This window comes from Aquila chrysaetos, chromosome 12 (genome assembly GCF_900496995.4).
Source record: "Aquila chrysaetos chrysaetos chromosome 12, bAquChr1.4, whole genome shotgun sequence".
In the NCBI taxonomy this organism is placed as follows: domain Eukaryota; kingdom Metazoa; phylum Chordata; class Aves; order Accipitriformes; family Accipitridae; genus Aquila; species Aquila chrysaetos.
Genome location: NC_044015.1, coordinates 19,036,857 through 19,055,849, shown reverse-complemented (window position 1 = coordinate 19,055,849; position 18,993 = coordinate 19,036,857). Strand labels below are relative to the sequence as shown.

At 36.8% G+C, this 18,993-nt stretch overlaps 1 protein-coding gene across 4 annotated transcripts in view; it reads right to left on the bottom strand.

The window, feature by feature from the left end:
- Positions 1-1,486: 1,486 nt before the first annotated feature.
- The window catches only part of VAV3 (vav guanine nucleotide exchange factor 3), a 184,368-nt gene continuing 166,861 nt past the window's right edge, over positions 1,487-18,993 (bottom strand). For 3 of the 4 annotated variants that reach the window (XM_030032568.2, XM_030032570.2, XM_030032569.2), the window contains 4 exons: positions 15,491-15,574; positions 9,880-10,031; positions 2,921-8,087; positions 1,487-2,338 (listed from right to left, as the gene is read on the bottom strand). In XM_030032568.2, the coding sequence (XP_029888428.1) occupies positions 8,046-8,087; positions 9,880-10,031; positions 15,491-15,574 (278 nt within the window). In that variant the 3' untranslated portion in view covers positions 1,487-2,338; positions 2,921-8,045. The remainder of the gene's footprint in view (positions 2,339-2,920; positions 8,088-9,879; positions 10,032-15,490; positions 15,575-18,993) is intronic. The other variant, XM_030032571.2, reaches the window with a different exon arrangement.

Here is an 18,993-nt window from a genome sequence, read left to right as displayed (position 1 = left end):
GACTATCTTCTACAAAATTTAGTGCCCAAAGGTGGACAAAGTACTTCAGCTGAAGCCTTACCAGAAATTAACTAAATGATTACTTCACATTTTATAGATTATGTTCCCATTACTATACACCAAGACAGTATTTACCTTCTTCACAGTAAAATCCTGTTAACTTATGCTCTGTCCATGATTCTCTTTTACTCTTCTCCCTCAGTCTTCTAACGCAGTACTGCTGCTTTGCCAGAAGTTGCCCAGCCTTAACTGGTATAGACAATTCTTTCCACCTGTAAATATAACTCCACAGATATCCTTATTTAATTCCATCCTCTTTTCTAAATTACCAATTTATCAGTATCTGGGTGATTTAAAATCCTATCCTCCAGCCCACTCACAGCCCATGCTTGCCTGACATCACCTGAAAATATTTTAGATATATTTTCTAGACAAGGATTTTCTTGACAAGAACTTGTTTATGTGGGGAAGGTCACATTTGAAATGGACATCCCTGAGCATGGTATACAACTTAACTCCCTATACACAGACTGAGACCCTCACAGATTTGCAAGAGAAGAATGTGCAAGCAGGGAATCATTGCTTTTGGAAGTTTGTTTTTTCTAAAGCCATGTGGCTCTTTGGGGTAGTAGGCAAAAGAAAGAATGTGGTCAGAAATATTTTCTATAGAAATCTTTTGTATACTTACATGAGTGTTTACTGGCACGCCCCAGAAGATATAAAATAAAAAGGGTTTTGTGCATCTGGTCTTACTGTACAAATCCACGGAGTTGTAATTAGTCTCTGGTGACAGGAAGACTAAGACTGCATTCCCATGTTCAGGAAAATGTAGAAAAAAGGTATGTTCCCCCAAAGTGTTAATCAAAGTTGCAAAGACTGAAAACCTGTATCTAGATTTTGTTTAGATTGCTGGGGCTGGATTTTCCACAGCTTACTATGTGGAAAAAGTCACAGTGACATACTGATTTGGAGAGCAATCTGCCTTTTAGTCTACTAATTCTTGTCTTTACCTGATCCATACTGATATGCTTACATTGCTACACAATTGTAAAAACAATAAATCTCTCTTTTTAAAATAAAATATGAATAGAAAACCTGCTATTGCATCCTCTACTTGAAATTGTTCTAGGGAATAAAGCAGCTGATATAATAGGTAATGAAAGTCCCATCCCACCCTTCTGTCAACAATAAAAATTAATATTGCCAAAACAAAAATCAGGCATGGTTGCTTTTATGATCTGCCTGTATTTTTCTTCTCTCCACGTTAATATTCCTGACAACTTATATACTTATGGGATTGGGCATGTTGACTTGTACCACACCTCAGTTGAATTTTGTAAGAGCCTTTGTGATTTTGAGCAGGGGGGAAGAGAGGGTGAATGAAAACAAGCCTCCCTTTCAGCATGTAGTACATTCAAGTGTTCTTTCAGCCAAAACCCTCAAATTAGATAACACCAAAAAGTCACACCCAAAACATTACAGAACACACAGTTCCAGAGAATTTATTCTTTCATCCATCACAAACACAAGGCAGTCCAAGTTTCATGAAGCTATATTCAGAGATACATCAAATCGAGAGAATAAAACTGGCCTACAAATTCCTCTGAGGTAAGCGCTCCCCTCTCAGATTAAAACAAGAAGTCTTCTACACCATCCTCACAGCCATTCTGAGACTATCTTAGGCAGTAGGGAAGCAAAGGAGAATAAGCTCCCAAGCCACTGTGTTCACACTGTATTTAACTAACTGGCCTTTCTGAGATATCAACTTTAAATAGCACTTGACAGGAAGGGGAAGGGAAAACAAACTCAGGATTCAAAAAACAAATTATCTGGGAGACGAGGTAGGAAAGGTGTTTGTACATCACCCAGTAACTTAGTAGGGTAGCGGTCTCCTGGCACATTCTACATTATTAATAGCTTAGAAGCTACAGGGACACCAATTGTAAAACTACAAGAGAAAACAGCTCCTTCAATTATACATATTTCCATTAGCTTTACACATGCATAAGAATTATAATCCTAGGAACAACATTGCATCTGCTTGAGGAAACCTTTTAATTGCTTTGGGAAAAAATACGACTCATTGAAGACAGATTTATAGAGTTATCTGGTTAAGACTGAGACCAAGTCCAAGGGTCCTTGATCCCTCTACCACATTAGCAAAGTCTTCCCATACAGAAGCATTCAAGAATTTCTGTTTCTAATCCAATGCTATCAATAGACATTTAATATTTTGGGCAATCATTTAGAAAAGTTATCACACACCAGGTTGTTTCTAACACATATGGTAAAGTATCAACTTTTTACTTCTTATTCTCCGATCTTCTCTATTTCTGCTCTTCCTTGTCCTGGTTTCAGCCGGGATAGAGTTACTTTTCTTTCTAGTAGCTGGTATGGTGTTATGTTTTGGGTTCAGTATGAGAAGAATGTTGATAACACACTGATGTTTTCAGTTGTTGCTAAGTAGCATTTACACTAAGTCAAGGCTTTTTCAGCTTCTCATGCTCAGCCAGCAAGAAGACTGGAGGGGCACAAGAAGTTGGGAGGAGACACAGCCAGGGCAGCTGACCCAAACTGGCAAACGGGGTATTCCATACCATGTGACATCACATCTAGTATAGGAACTGGGGAGTGGGGGTGGGGAATCGCCGCTCGGGGACTAGCTGGGTGTCAATCGGTGGGTGGTGAGCAATTGCACTGCGCATCATTTGTACATTCCAATCCTTTTATTATTGCTGTTGTCATTTTATTAGTGTTATTATTATTATTAGTTTCTTCTTTTCTGTTCTATTAAACCATTCTTATCTCAACCCGTGGGTTTTACTTCTTTTCCCAATTCTCTCCCCCATCCCACTGGGTGGGGGGGGAGTGAGTGAGCAGCTGCGTGGTGCTTACTTGCTGGCTGGGGTTAAACCACGACATTCCTAAAGCCATATATTACACTATTAATATGAAAAAACAGTTCTGAAAGAAGCAAACCAGCCTCACGCCCCTTAGCAAACAGCCACCTCCGAACCTGCCACTTGTTGTAACTCTAAGTTTACTTAAGGTCAGATTGCAACATTTTAAAATGAACTCACATATCTTCTGAAAAGCACGTTACCAGGTAAGAAACTGTAACCTAGAAAAAGTCACCAATAACTCAAACATTTCAGGAGGCTTATTAAATAAAATCTAACTTCACAGTCATGTAAGCAGCAGAGATCATTATAATGAATGAGCAGAATACACTGCAGCAGATCAGGAATTATAAAACTAAATTAGAAACCCAAATCTCATTTGCTATAAAAACAAACGGCTCTTTGTTCTTGAAAAGAAGTTGCTAAGATAATGCAATGAATCACCCTTCTGCAGTCAATTTCTGATTCTTAATCCTTTCTATATTTCTCTTAGCTACTTATACATGCATCATACATTGTAGCATTTTGTGAAAAAGTGGGTATTATTAACATATCATCTCACAGCTTTATGAAGTTAAATTACTCAAAACTACCCTTCCTCCATATAGTGGACATCTAGGTAAGAGCTAAAATTCCATGGCACATTGCAAGAAAGGCTAGGGAATGTATTCACTTCTTAAATGAATACATTCCAAGATTCAAAGTTGTATGCCAGTAATGACCCTACCTGAATTTGATGAGAACAGATACTACTGTGGCTTGCTAAAGCACCGTGCATTACACATATACACAGCATCTCTACCTGTCATTTTAACTTTATGCCTGCTGTACTGGGTTTGGCCAAGATGGCATTAACTTTCTTCATACCAGCTCTTACAGTGCTGTGTTTTAGATCTGCAACAAAAACAGCGCTAACAACACATTGATGTTTCAGCTATTGCTAACAGTGTTGCACAGCATCAAGGCCTTCTCTGTTTCTTACTCTGTGCCATCCTCCCAAGCGAACAGAGGCTGGGAGGGGACACAACCAGGTAGATGACTCAAACTAACCAAAGAGATACTCCATATCATATAATGTCATGCTCAGCAATAAAATGGAGAGGCGGGAGCGCTTCCTCTGTTGCCTAAATGGAATAAGCAGTGGTCTCTGAACAGAAGTTGAATTTCAGGTAAAATAGTAATGTAAGGCTCTCAGCAGCCCAGTTTGTAGCAAAGAGATAAGAGTTAATTTACTGTAGTGTCAATACAGTTGGTGAAACTGTATGACAGTGCTAGTGCATAAATTATATCTGCCATTACAGCTCTTTTTCCAAAGTGTTGGCAATATTGATTGTGAAATAGAAACAAACATTTTTGCACTGAACATCGAAGTCAACAGATCAAAACCTAGGTCTGAGGCGGGGTATTTTGTATAAACAAGCCCCACTTTTTTCTAGACAGCACCTCTCTCTCACCTTTATGAACTGCTAAAACCTTGAGAAACGACCTTTTCTTCTCCTTCATAGAGCACCTAGAGCTTGCCTGTGAGGCAAAGGAAAAAGGTATCCTGGTCGGCATAATTTTCATTGTTCAAGTTAGATTTTTTTTTTTTTCAAGCTGAGATTTTCAAATAAGCTTCCAAGCCTTACAACTGAAAAAAATTATTCAGAACACAGTCACAAGTGGTTCTTATGCCCTAATTACAGTGCTTTCTCAATTTCTCACCCATCAGAGGACACACATCTCTTCTCGCATATAAGGGGAGGGAGAATGTCTGTGACTGAGTGTGATATTGTTAACAAGAGAATTTAATTGAGAAACATTTTTGCATCTCGCGTTAGGTGTGACTCTTAGTTATGCGATATGTTCATGGGTGACAGGAAAATTATGCCTTACATCTGTAGAGATGTGTAAATGCCTCATTAAGTTTAATAATTATCTGTTAGAAGGGCAGTTCCACAAGAAAATCTCTGCTACTGAAAAATAGAAGGGACAGAATGAAACAACACTGCAATCACATCATCACTGACCTTCCTGAATTAATTCACCTGTTCAGAAATATTTTTATAAACATATTAATAATGAATGTTATATCGTAAAAAATGCATGAACGGGTTACACCATGAAAAGATTATCAAGTAGCCCATGAAATTAGACACAGACTATATTTTCAGATTTGAGCTCAATTCAACTTGAATTTGCATGTTAATTCACATATGACAGAGGGAGAAAGCAGAAGGTGGAAGAGAAAGAACATTGCTATGAAACATGACACATAAAAGAAAACTTTTCAAGAACAACTGCTTTTCAATCAAAAAACTACAAGTATAATCTCTGACAGACAAAAATCAATAGTATATGACTGATTCCACAATGCTCTCCATAGCTAAAAAACAAAACAAAAACCCCCACCACCTTCCTGGATGTGGCAGAAGGCAAATTATCCCGACAACAAAAAGCTCTCAAGGAAAGCTATACTATCCCATTTACATTGACAGCTCCATTTTACAGCTAAACAAGGATTATACAAATCTGGGAAACCAAAACAGAACATTATCAACTTCTGCTCACTATGAGAAGGTGGTTAGACAAAGCACAACCTTCATACTAGACAACTACGCATTTTGACGCATACCCTTAAACAAAAAATTAACCAGTTTATTATATTTAACATATTTACAAAATAGTACAAATTAAAGTACTGAAACTCCATTATTGCATGACAACAAAACCTCCATACAGGCAAAAGCAGCACATGAAAGAGACACTCCAGAATATTTAGGAAGTCTTTGGTACTCAAAATATAGTTTAAGATGCAGCATTAACTCAATCAATACAGGCCATTAAACATAGACAATGATATGTAGATTTATGCCACAAAAGTAAATTTAGCTATGGCTTTCATTCTTATCAAAGGCCGATTACTAGACTCAGGAATTGCTTAAAAGCTTTACAGCAACTTCAGGATGGCGAGACTACTCAAAATTATTCTAAAACCAAGCTGCTGAAAGTGACTGATGTATTTCTCAACTCATATTGAATTAAATTGCCTCCTCTCAGAACTGTATGACAGCAAAGCACTAAACATTTCACAGGCCCAGAGCTTATTCCTCTACCCCTTGAGCAGGCAAATCTGTGAAAGAATCAACTTCATCTACTTAAGGAATATAGGATCAAGCTCACAATAGACAATAGAACTGCATGGCAAAAAAAGATCAAAACCAGCATACTCTGGTCTACACTGTTGTACACATCATTTACAAAATGTTTTATGCATAATCTACATTATTTACAAATGGTCTCAATTGTTCCATCAAGTAATGTACTCAACACAATCACAGTTTACATAATTTTGAGGTAAATCCTTGAAAAGTTAGAGCATCAGCAGAGTTTCATCTGCAAGGCTGAATCTCACAAGTGGAGGATTTCTAATTAGAAGAGCCTCTCTTTCACCTGGTCACACAGCAGTGTATGCGAGGTGTAGCAGATGGGTAAGATAGTTGCAGAGACAAAGAGGATTATTGTGAATCCTCTGTGCTGTGCTTGGTCCTTCCTGAGGGCCAGGAGGAGGCCAGAAAGAAGCAAAGAACATTGGGGACAGCCAAAGAGAATCCGAAATATGTACCAGCAGATTCTGCTCTGTGGACCAACAGTGGATATTATGTTGCTTGCAGAGTGGGAAAAACTGCAGTGTTAAATTGTGCTGTATCTATGCACACTAATTGCAAGACGCCTATGTGAAAAGAGGATAGGGAAAAGCAAAAGAGAGGATGTGGGACAGGATGAATTAACTTTCTTGATTGGTCAACATCACCCTAAAAACAAAATGCATTTAAGAGCCTTACTTTCTTAGAAGTTTTCAAGCCAGGTTAGATGTTATCTAAATATTCAAAACTGCACATCTGAAGACACCATCCGCATTTATTTTAGCTTATAACTACAGCACTTCTGACCCTCCATAAATATATTAAAACACTGCCTCACCAAGGGGTGGACACCACTTTACAAGGCCTGATGTTTCAGGCTAGCTAACCTAGGCACTTTTTTCCTTGGGGATGCTCATAACACTGCAACAAGACCACTCACTCATTGAACTGCCGTTAACATCCCAGGGAACAAGAGAAGAAAGGGCACAAAGTAAATCTGCAAGTTCCCTTTGCGTTACTTTGTAAGAGCACAAAAGGTGATAGAAACTCCTGTTTAACTAGGAAAAGATAGTTTAGGGTTGGAAGCATCGAAGTTCATCTGAATCAATCAAGCGGTTAAGATAAACAGTTTTGTTCTTGAGAACTGACATCATCTTCCATTAGTATATTCTCCTACAGAATAGGTCTACAATATTGATTTAATGTTAATGCTGAAAATTTTAAAACTCATCTTGCCATGACTCTCTTCAGTTGCACTTTTATGGTCAGCTGCTTAAATGAAAAAACCTCACACAAAAAGACTGACAAAGAAAGGATCCCACAATTCCATTTTGTGGATGCTTGTTCAAGCAATACCACGTCACTACACCTTTTTAAAATGTTGTCTTTCAACAAATTGTTAGACGATTTAGGCAGGACCTCAAAGTAGTCAGTTAACTAATTATATATGCATGAATGCTACTCATGTTTACTACATATTTCCTTCAGAATGTTTTTATGAGTGTAAAACTGTTTGTAAGGTGATAAAGTGAAGTAGTTTGATGTTTCAAGACAAGTCTACTGACTGTACTTTATGCCCACTGGAATGACTGAACTCTTGTTTTCTGCATGCAGTGATAAGGAATAATAAGCCTTCATCTCCTTGTACCATCACAGATGTTAGCTAGAAGAAAAGAGACTTATTAAATATTCAGCCATAGCTAGTATTCATGGTGTAGTACAGGGTGAAATGAAAAGGAGCATAAAGAAATCTGTTTTCCGGAGATCTTCTGGGAAGGTGAGGGTTGGTCTTTGTACTGATCCCCAGTGATGGCAAACTGGCAGGTTGTTTCTTGCACAGCTCTGGGCAAGGTAATAATCTGTCAGCACAAACTTCTGTATAAATTCCAACATTAAGACTGGAAGGTTCAGACTGACAAAAATGCTGCTGTTTAAATACTTAACAAAACCAGTAACACTTTGAAGATATTAAATTTTTACAATCCCTGAAACTGCTGGTCAGCAGAGGAAAGGTTTTAATTCATTCATCCTCTTCAACATAAGTTGATGGAAACCAGCCCACCTAAAAAGGGGAAAAGCAGAACAAAATAATACATGAGATGCACAGTTTTTTTTTAAATGGCTGAAGTAGGCAAAACAAGGATGAGTCTGTTCAGTAAATATAAGAATAAGATTACCAAGATAAACTTGACTGATCTGCCACAGTCAGGGTAAGTACCCTAAACAAAAGAATAACTTGCAGATATGACAATTTGGAGACTAAACCTCTCTTCCCCCTCCCTCCAAAACAGACAGACAAACAAAAAACACAAAAAACCGAATGGCCCCATCCCACCCAAACCACTTTTGCCCAAATTGGAAGTCTAAGCATTCAGAAATAAGTCTAGAAATGCCAAGAGCAGCAGTAGCTTTACTACAGGCAGGATACTGCTATTTTTTGAATGAGCAGTTATATATTTAACAGGCTTCAGTCAGGTCCAGGGAATCCTCTTACAAAGGAAATAGCAACTGATTTGATTGCATTACACAGAGCTAAAATCCACTGCCATTTAAATAAGACGGAACTGGAAGGCAGAGTCCAGTGTTTTATACTTCATAAGTTATAATGCTATCTCCAGTCTGAAATTAATGATGTGTCAAATAAGGATTATATAAGACATACAGGGAAGCAATATCATATATTCCTTATTGTCTTATCTATCTGATTTAGGTTTTTCACTCAGACTTCTTTATATCTAAGTCAATTTAACGCTTATGAAAGACCTCAAAACCAAACCTAGAGCATGAGTGGAAGGAATAACTGCGTAAATTTTGTTTTAGGCTACCTTGCCAAAATATCTCCAGAGGTGAGCTTATGATCTCAAGTCCAGACTGTGAAAGAATGCTAGCACATAACAGGGCATCCTTTAGGATGTGGGTAGCTGCATTAGAATGAGATGCTCAGTTTTCTTCACACGTAAAATGTATATAGGGTGACCACTATTTCTTCTGCTTCCCTATTTCTTCTTGTCTAATTGACCATTTCACTTCAAGTTTATAACCAGGCTCATGTACATTAAAAATAAAAATAAAAATTCTCCAAATTGCATGAAACAGCAAATCTGGACATCTGCTTCAACCAGGCTTTCAACTTCCATTTCCAGCTTCCAGCCAATCTGCTTTCTTCCGCCTCGCATTCCTTGACCCTGCATCTCAGCCCTTTAGATATGGAAACAGCAGCCTCAAATACTTCTGACTAATCTACATTAAAGAGCAAGCAATATGCTAAGACTGAAGCAATATAGCCTTTATAGGTCAAAACTTAAACTTTACTTCCATGCAAGTCTCAGAGTGCAGTGTAAAGTGACTTTGTAAAAATCCCTACTAAATACACCTCTTCGTATGAGCCACATTTTTAGAGATCAAAGAAGCAGCCTCCTATAAAAAAGGTGGCTGATTCCATTGCATTGTAGTCTGGCAGAAAGGTGTGGAACTCATTCTGTGTTAAACTGCTACACAGACTTTCACAGCACCAGGAACCTGAGCTTTTGACCCCAAATACATGTGTGCAACACAGTTCAAGAAAGTTTAGTTGTAGCTGTACTATTAATCCTGGTTATTTTCCAACCATATAATCTTGCCCAAATATTCAGTGTAGTAGGTCACATTAAATAACCAATTAATTTAGATGCTGGGAAAGCTGCCTGGCAAGAGTTCTACCTGGCTCCTACGAAACACAAATGAGAACATGTTGTATCTTGTGAATTTAAATATATAAAGAAGGTTTATGATGTAGGAACACACTTTATTTTTTTACAAAATCACTGTCAAAGGCAGAAATGAAACAAAGGAAAACAAAAAAACCCCAACCTTACCCTTCCATTTACTTCACCTCTCCACCAGCCATTTGCACTCATCTTTGTATAAATTTTTACAACATCCCCTTTCAACAAGGACAGCTCTCTCATGTCTCTTGCACAGAAGTCATACCTGGCTATGGCAATGCCTATCACCTTCGGGCTTAGCACTGAAATGAAACAGACATTAACATTATTAGGGTTTGTTAATTGAAGACTACTGAAGTCATGTATATAGCAGTACTGTAAAAAAATAAAACAATGATTTCACAACAACATACACTGCCATTCGTCTTATGCAAATGTGAAAGCATCTGCACTACACAGATCAAGAAGGTTTAAACATAGGTGAATGGTGTAAAAGTTGAAGGGATTTTATGGGATTTGTTAAAAAAAAATTCTTTTTATTTTTAGAAAAAAGTCAAACTAGATGAACTGTAAATAAAATATCCCCATCCCAAAATTGCTAAATACGTTTGCAATTATTGTATTTTTGTGCTTCATAATAAAACTTTCTGCCAGTTACATGCATCAACATATTTTACAGGTCACTAGTTTCTTTCCAAAAGAATTATTAGCATTTACAGTTGATTTAACTTTAAACCTCTAATGAAGCAAAACAAATAGAATAAGGTGCTGTTCTTTCAAAAACAACTCCCAAGTTAAATATTAATGCACTTAAAATTGGAAGCTAACATCAGCATGAGCAAAAAAGTAAAGAGTTTCCACAGGAAATTTGTATGGATCATTTGTTACAATCTGCATGAACATTGGCTGATGTAAATTTACTCTTTTTAGGAGCTTATTCTGTAAATCACCAATGAATTTGTTCTACAAAACTTTTCATGAAGAAAATCCTTACAAACTTTTCTCCTAAGTTTCAGTGAAATTAATACTTAAAAATTTTAATCTACATCAATGTAAGTATTTTGCCAATGTAAAACCCAGACATTTTAAGCAATAAAAAGTTGTGAAATATTTTAAAAAAGCAAATGTGAAAAAAGCCTAATTTCAAAAACCAACCCCCTTCTCCCAAATAATTTTATAGGAAAGTGTGTTTTCAACCCTGACGTAGAACACCCAAACTTGCAAAAGAAATCCTCAACTCTTCCAATGAGAGGAAAGTGGGCATGGCACCTAAAAGATAAAGGCCTTTGACTTGGCAGTTTAGGAAAAACATCTACTGTTCTGCTGCATTTTGTAGTTGGATTATTTGTCCAAAGCACTCTTTTTTTTATTGTTTTCCACTAATGCCATTGTTTTCCTATGTAAGTCACTGTAGATAAGAGTTTACAAGCACAAGCAGGCTTCCCACTGAAAAGATTTTAGAAGAATTCATCATATGATCATGATGGATGACTTGATTTAATGTACATATAATCATCTTTTTTCTCAGAACACTTTCCAATTTCTTAGAAATTCCCAATCATCTTTAGGAAATACCATTAAGAGTCTAGTTTTAGCAATGCCTTCAACAATGTAATACTAAAAGTTCATAGCTAGTTGCCTTTAATTTAAATCAGGAACACAAAACATGGCAAATGAGCTAGAAAATCTTGACAGTTTCAGCTCTGCTTGCATTTAAGATTTCTTCTGAGCCCACTAGGGACATTTTATTGGAACAGAGGCTTTTGCATAATAGTATTAAATATATGAAAATCATTATATATTCAAATATTTTTAGTTTACAGAGACAATACAAAGAGTTTATTTTAAAATAACAACAAATACTATATTTAAAATATTATTAGATATATCACAAAAACAGAATGCCTAAAAACTGTTTTGGCAACAGATCATGCCCTTTTTTATATCATGCCATTAAAGTTTAGTCCAGCATTTCAGACTACTTATGTAGAGTATGCTTGCTCATCAGATACTTGATACAGGATGCCGTATAAAAGAGAATCAGGATCTCAATTTATTGCTTATATTTACAACATAAAGATGTTGTAAAAATCTAAGTGATACATTAAGTATATTGAAGTTCAAGCATACTTTTTCCCCCTCTAAGCAAGTCAGATGTAGACAGTACTTGTTTAGATCCTGACATGAATGTTATGTCCTATACCTTATCAGTATTGCAGGAATCAATTTTACAGATAAAGAGCACATGACGGGCAGCAATTATTTTGGAGAAAGAAAAAAAAAAAAACAAAAAGAGCAGTTATTGATTGTAAGGTCAGTAAGCATTTATAGGTGTGCAGCAACATCACTGGCAGATTTGGGGAAGCACTGCAGGATGCAAGGAGTGATTCTGGGGAACAGGGTATCATTTCAGATTCTATAAAGGAGATAAAGGGGCAAGGAAGAAGATTAGATGAGGCAAAGATGAACAAATTTGGGAAAACATGGAAGAAAAGAACTAAGGAGCAAAGAAATGCATGGAAGAATAATAAAAAGGAAAAATGCTGAGGAAAATCAGGGTAGAAAAAGAAAGAGGGGCAGATCTGGGGGAAAGGAGGACTTCTATCTCTTTTTCAGGTTGTGAAGCCAGAGACGAAAAGGAAAAAGAAGCAAGAGAAATCAAAGCCATATATCTCCAAAAGTCTTGAGGCAGCAAGTAGCAGAATTTAGATTAATTTAGAATCCAACATCCATATTTTCAAATAAAAGTGATGCTCATGATAGGAAACATATAAAAGGAAGCCAGAAGACTGATGGAATACAGGAAAATGACAGTGCTAATTTTGGAAAAAATATTAACCATATCTCTCTGGTGCCACAGTCACAAAACCAACTTGAGTAGAGCCCATCAGCCCTGAATTCCCAATCAAAGCTGTCCCAGGATAAATGAAACTTGAGGGAAGACAGTCAGCATGTAGAAAGGACATCTGTACAGGTGGGAGAGAGAATAAACACTGAGTGATGAAAAGAAAGAGGATAGCTACAGGGAGAATGAGGAATGAGAGAGAGAACGGGGTTAACAGCAGAGATTGATGGAAAGGAAGTGCCCAACAGGAGAATCTGAATGAGAAATTAAAGAGGGGGAAAAAGAAAAAGCAAGGAAAAAAAGAAAAGAAGCTATTGAGAAAGCAGTAATAAATAAGCCTTGTGTATTAGGAGGGAGATACTCAGAGGATTAACAGGAAATAGAGTGAGAAATCTGAGGGAGGTGGATAAAAGGTACATGTGTGAATGAGAAAAACATACTTTTGCTTAACCTAGCCCTTCCTTCTACAAACAGGAGGAGAAGAAAAGACAGGGAACTACAGTCAGCTTTGATTCACACTAGAGTATGTTGGAAAAGTTTCTCATTGACAGTGAGATACATGTGCTGCAAATGAATTTTAATACTAGTTTGGGCCACTGATGAAGGAACTGGGGTGCAAACAAGACGTTCCATGTGATCACAGCAGGCTGGTCTAGCTCACTTTTATGCCTGTGCTTAAATTTCACAAGGGTCAATGTATCATTATAAAAGCTGTGAGTAGGTTTTTCTCTCTCCTGGTGGTATGGCCTCCTAGTAATTCTGCAGCCATATCCCCTAAAGATTGCTCTTGTGTGTTCGTTTCCATGCTTCTTGAAGCAATGTACATTTACTTGCACCGTTTAACCAAACCTCATTTCTATTATAAAAGCATGGGCAGCACCTCCAGTAGTGCTCAGTAGTCGGCTTAACCCTTTTCCTGTGTTACCAACTTCCGTATCAGCAGAACTAAGCCAGCTCTGAAGATCCTTTTGAAAAAAAAAAATACTTGTAATATCATGAAATAAGTATTTGCTCATTTAATGTAAGAAAATTCTTTGGTTATTTTGAAAAGCTTAAATTAAGAATTACTAATCAATATTTTCCTTTAGTATTTTGTATTTGTATAAAGAAATACTTTACACAGCATATTGTGATATGCAAGGCATTGAATCCTTACTTATTGTTACAGTTACTTAAGAATTTTCTGATAGAGCAGGTTTTCATAGGAAAAAAAGGAATACAATTATAATTTGTTGAAACTATGCATGGGAATATATGGGAACATATGATAGGCTTAAAGTAACCCTGAGCCTTGATTACTGTTCTATCACTGTAGGCCACTTCACAATTTTGTTTTCATGGAACAGATACCAGTTTCAGTAAGAATCGACTTTATGATCAAGTACTGTGCAGTTGAAGGAAAGAGGTCATCTTCTATCTCGCCCAAAAGGATAGAAACTCGCAGTAGTTACCTACAATAAAGGGCCAAAACTTAACTCCTTTGTGTTCTCCAATTCGAATGAGGTGAGAGCTTCAGACATTCCAGATGAATGTCATGACCACAGGGTAAATGGCTATACCAGAATGGCTTTCTATTCATCTTTTCTACAGATGTGTCCCTTTATGTAAATATATGTCAAATGGAAGAGTGCCTTAAAGACTGAATTTTCAGTCAGTGTTGTGACTACTGAAAGGAAGTAAAAATATCTGCTCCCCCCGCCCCCCCCCCAAAAAAAAAAATCTATGTAAGGAGATAGAAATGGAAGAAACAGACTCCAAAACATTGAACAACTGAGGGGCAAAATATTCAAGAGCCGTATAGGACATTGAGATTGAAATCCCTGGCATGAATTGAGGGAGGGCTCATCGAAGACATTCTCAGCACAAGTAAGCATGCTAGCTGTTCTAATACTGAGCTGCCAACTATGTCCTTTTCCCCTCTAGAAACTATGGAAAACCTTAAGAGTCCATCTTGGAGCACTAAGCAATTTGGATGACCTCTGTGGGGTAGGTGTAAAACATACTGCCTACTCAGATCTCCTAGTCAGATCTTGATTATGACTACATCCATGCTTGCACACCTCCCTTTCCCTAGTGCAAAAGCCAGCCTCAATCCTGATTTGCACAACTTAGTCCAAGTCCTCCATCCCCTGTACACAGGGGTATGTCAGTGTAACATGAGTGAATGCTGCGTTCTCAACAGTAGTAGCTCCTTCCATATGCTCCTTGAAGGCATTTACCTTCCTACTAGCAAAAATTCTTCTTGAATTGTCCAGCAGTACAGTTCACTTCTTTGAAGACTAGGTCTTAGAGACCAGAGCAAGTCATAGCCATACTGATGCACTGAGATCACCCACTGCTACTACTTTACGCATTTTTATGCAGTCTTAGTTTAAAATGTTTCCATCTATTAAAGCCAGAGATGGCTAAATGAGAATAAAGAAAACAATATTTAGAAAACAGATGGGTAAAATTAATTAAACAATGTTAATGCAGAATATAAAGAAAGCATTTTCTACAAAAAACCTACTGTATTCTAAGATGCTGCTGCAGTATGTTTGCTGCAGGGATGGGACGAATATATTATTTAACTACAAATAGTGAAATTTTCAGGTTTGTGCATTTGAACAAATACATTAAAATACATATAGCTCATAGATGTCAACTACGTAACAAATTAACTGTCAAGTGATCATTGATTGAATCTGGTGCAACTATTGAGCTTTGCAACACCTATTCAAACTTCTTATTGTAATAAACACTTTTTCAAAGGTTTAAGAGTTTAATTTTTGTTACGCTCCAAGAATAACATGTAAATAACTCAGCTTTTGCAGTCAGAGAAGAACTGAAGTATTAGATTCGTCCCTTCCCTCGCTTGCTGAACACAGAAACAACAGAAGAAAATTTAGAAGAAATATAAAAGCAGTAAAGCAGTACCTGACCAGAAAGGAGTGGAGGAAGGGGGAACAAAGCTGTAGTCTGGAAGAGTTACAAAAGAAAACCCACAGAACAAAGAAGGGGCTTAGAGAAAGAAAGAGAAAAAGAGAAAAGCAAAAGAACATTGAAATATTGGCACAAGATTTAAATATAGTTTTTAAACTATATAATTCATTGATAATAAGGAAACTAAGGTTCCCTACTAAGGATGTCTGGAAGGAAATTGACTATAATAACTAGAAAACTTGGATCTATGATTTAATTTTTAACAATTGCATTTTTCAAAGAGTAACGTAGAAAGAAGGCACCCATTCAGGCCTTCAGAGAAGCAAATTAAAACTGCAGACTCTTGCAAATTTTTTCAGATTTAACAGATTATTTTTTTTTTCTTCTTCTTTGTGTACCCCACTTCTTAACGGTCCAAAAGCAGGAACTCATGCATACCTAAGAATTCCTCGAGTCCAGGAAGACTAGTCACACACCCTTAATTAGGAATATAGCCTAAGTACCAGTTGAACCGGGGTCTCATAACATGCATGGGAAAAATCATGCATTTTGCCCTGATAATCATTAACATCAATAGGAATTGCACAGCTAAACTACATCCTCTAAGGCCCAACAGTATTGCTCATCTTTGCAGTTTTCCCTGACTTGAGAGAAAACCCTTGAGCAAGCAAAAAAAAAAAGCGTAAGTTTGGCGTAGGCAGAATCAACACATCACCCTAGTCCCTCTAACAGCTTCCTCGGGTGAAAGTTTAGAGGTGCACTTGCTCTACTGCCAACAAACCTAGGGTCAACATATTTTTAAATACAAAATTAGATGAAACCAACTAAAAATCTCTTTGAATGGAACTACAGTTTGTTGACATGTTCTCACATTTTGTCCCTCTTTTGAAAAGGCAATTAAGATACAGAGTGTACAAAGTCTAATAAATTTGGGATCTTTGCTCCCAGCTGTGATTTGGAAATGGAAGTCCATCTTCAACTGGATAAATGATAATGTAGCCTCTAAATTATGCCTACTAATACCTATAATTATTGAACAAGAGTGTTCCTTAAAAACGTAGCAGGGTTATAGTCATCACATACAGCTGCTTCCCTGAATTTATTCTTGTGACTACTCATGAAACAAAATCATTTTGCTTCAAAATGGCTATCTGCAGGAATGATGACTAGAACTATTTTATGCAAGGAATTAACAAAGAATCCATGGCAGAGGTAATGATACATCTTTGTGCATCTTATCTGGATGAGAACAGATATGTTTGTGACAATGAAACTACCAGCATAAATAAAATAAACAGGACCAATACTGTATTTTAACATTCATAAGCTATGGGTTATTTGTTTTAAAAAAACCCACAACACAAACCAACAGCAGTTTAGGTTAGGATCTCAAAGGAATACAAAAGAAACATACTCCAGGACCTCTTGCACACTAGAAACTCCCTTCTGATCCTTCACAGTGATGAACCTTTCTCCGCCTCTAATAATAAATGGATTATCTGAGAATGCATGAGGTTACCTGAGGAACTCCTTTATACTGGAGCTAGTAACCCCAGGTGACAGCTCTGTGTGGAAATACATTACATAAACCAAAAGGGCAACTTGACTGAAGTAGTGTGCCCATTCTTAGAGAAAAATAACTGCCTTATTTCTACAGAAGTACAATGATGGTGTGCAAAAGTAGCTTGCAGGAATAAAGACAAGTTAGGTGCTATATAGGGGGTGGGTGGTCCTTTCCTGTCCACACTTTATCTTAAATTTTTGAGAATTTTTCTGTCTGATATAACTGGAGGTTTGGTTTTACGTGTGAAATTCTGGACAACTAAACCTGTGTGGGCAAGGAAATCCTACTAGATTTCTACAGATAAATAGTCTGGTTTTAAATGTCACTGGTAGGGGTTTTGGTGTTGGCTTCTAAGGAGAAAGGCTGGGTTCTTTTGTTTCCTTACGGGTTGGAGTGACACTTGTTTTATTTTACTTTAGTAACAGATACTTTTACACAGTTAATGCATTAAGTAGTAGAATGATGTGATATAACTAGTTAATGTACCTACCCCTAGTCTACAGGTGATGAAAAACAGTCACTCAAATAGTATTTGGCTTCATGCTTTAGGTTACATTAAAATCTAAATTTCAGACCCAGATTTCTCAATATGATTGTGCTCTGCATCAGCAGATTAGAATAAAGTGCCAAAAACTATTCTGTAGAAGAATGTCAACTTTTTCTTCCATTTTTGCCTTTATTTCATTAAATGGTCGATCACCCCTCTAATCTAATGTAAGAATTAGTATTCTTCCGTGTAGCCAAACAAAATTTGATCATACTATGTATAGAAAAGCCTAGGACTGAAAAATTAAGAGGAAAGGACTGAAAAATTAAGAAGAAAGAATGTACCATTTCCCAAAAAATCTTCCTAATTAACTTGAATTTCTATATTGAGAAAAGTAAATGTCTGACAGCTTTTACAACCACATTAAAAGTGTAAATAAATATCAGAACGGAGTGGGTGAGTTCTGCAAGACCAGGAGACTAAAAAGCAAAGTTCTAATTAAAGTGGAAAGCCAAATTAACTATCTCCGTAACATGAAGATTTTTGTTCTAAAAATCTAGTAGATGATGAAGGGAGAATCAAATTCCCTGAAAATTTAAAAAGTTACAAGGTGATTTATTATGATTCACATCAGAAATCAAAAGTAAACTGAAATGCCACTTCATTTTCTTTCCTTCAATGGGTAAATGAAAACACAACAATTACAAAAGATGAATATAATCCTTTCTCACATTGTTCTAGAAAGTGCAGTTAATTTGGTATTGCCATTTAATTTCACAGCAGCTCAGACTTTGCCAGCAGAAAATGATACAACTCTGTCAAAGACTACAGTGGTTCAACTCATGTTTTTTAGAAACACTTTTCCCACTTATTCTGTCAATTATATATGCTAAAGACCAGCTGTTTTGAATAAGCAGCTGATGTCTTTTTCAAAAGATGGCCTCATCAAAAATCCAGATACAGTCATGTGAACAGTATAGTGCAAAATACTGAGTTCAAACCCAAAACCTCCTTAAAATCATCTTCAAACTGCCAAAGTCCATTGTATTCACTAGCTTCAGCCCCATCCTTGTTAAAATATGGTGAAAGTGACACCAAGTAGCTGCACAACTGAAAAAAAATGGGGAAAGTGGAAAGAGGTCAAAAAACCAGCTGTGTGGCTGTTCTCACTGAGGGCTATGAAGTCAACTCAATGTCCAACCACTGCCCCATGACTTATTTGCTTCCTCTACTAGGGAAACAAAACTGCAGCCTAAAGTTTACCAACTTTTTTCCAAATTCAGCCCAGCAGGGTTTACACAGCCTAGATATATAGTTATTCTAACATTAACTTTGTAAAAACTAACAGGATAGCTATAAAACTGAGCAGCGTGACTCACAGATGGGCTGTTAATCATGGAAATGTTGCTTAAAAAAAAAACCAAACCAAACAAACAAAAAAAACCC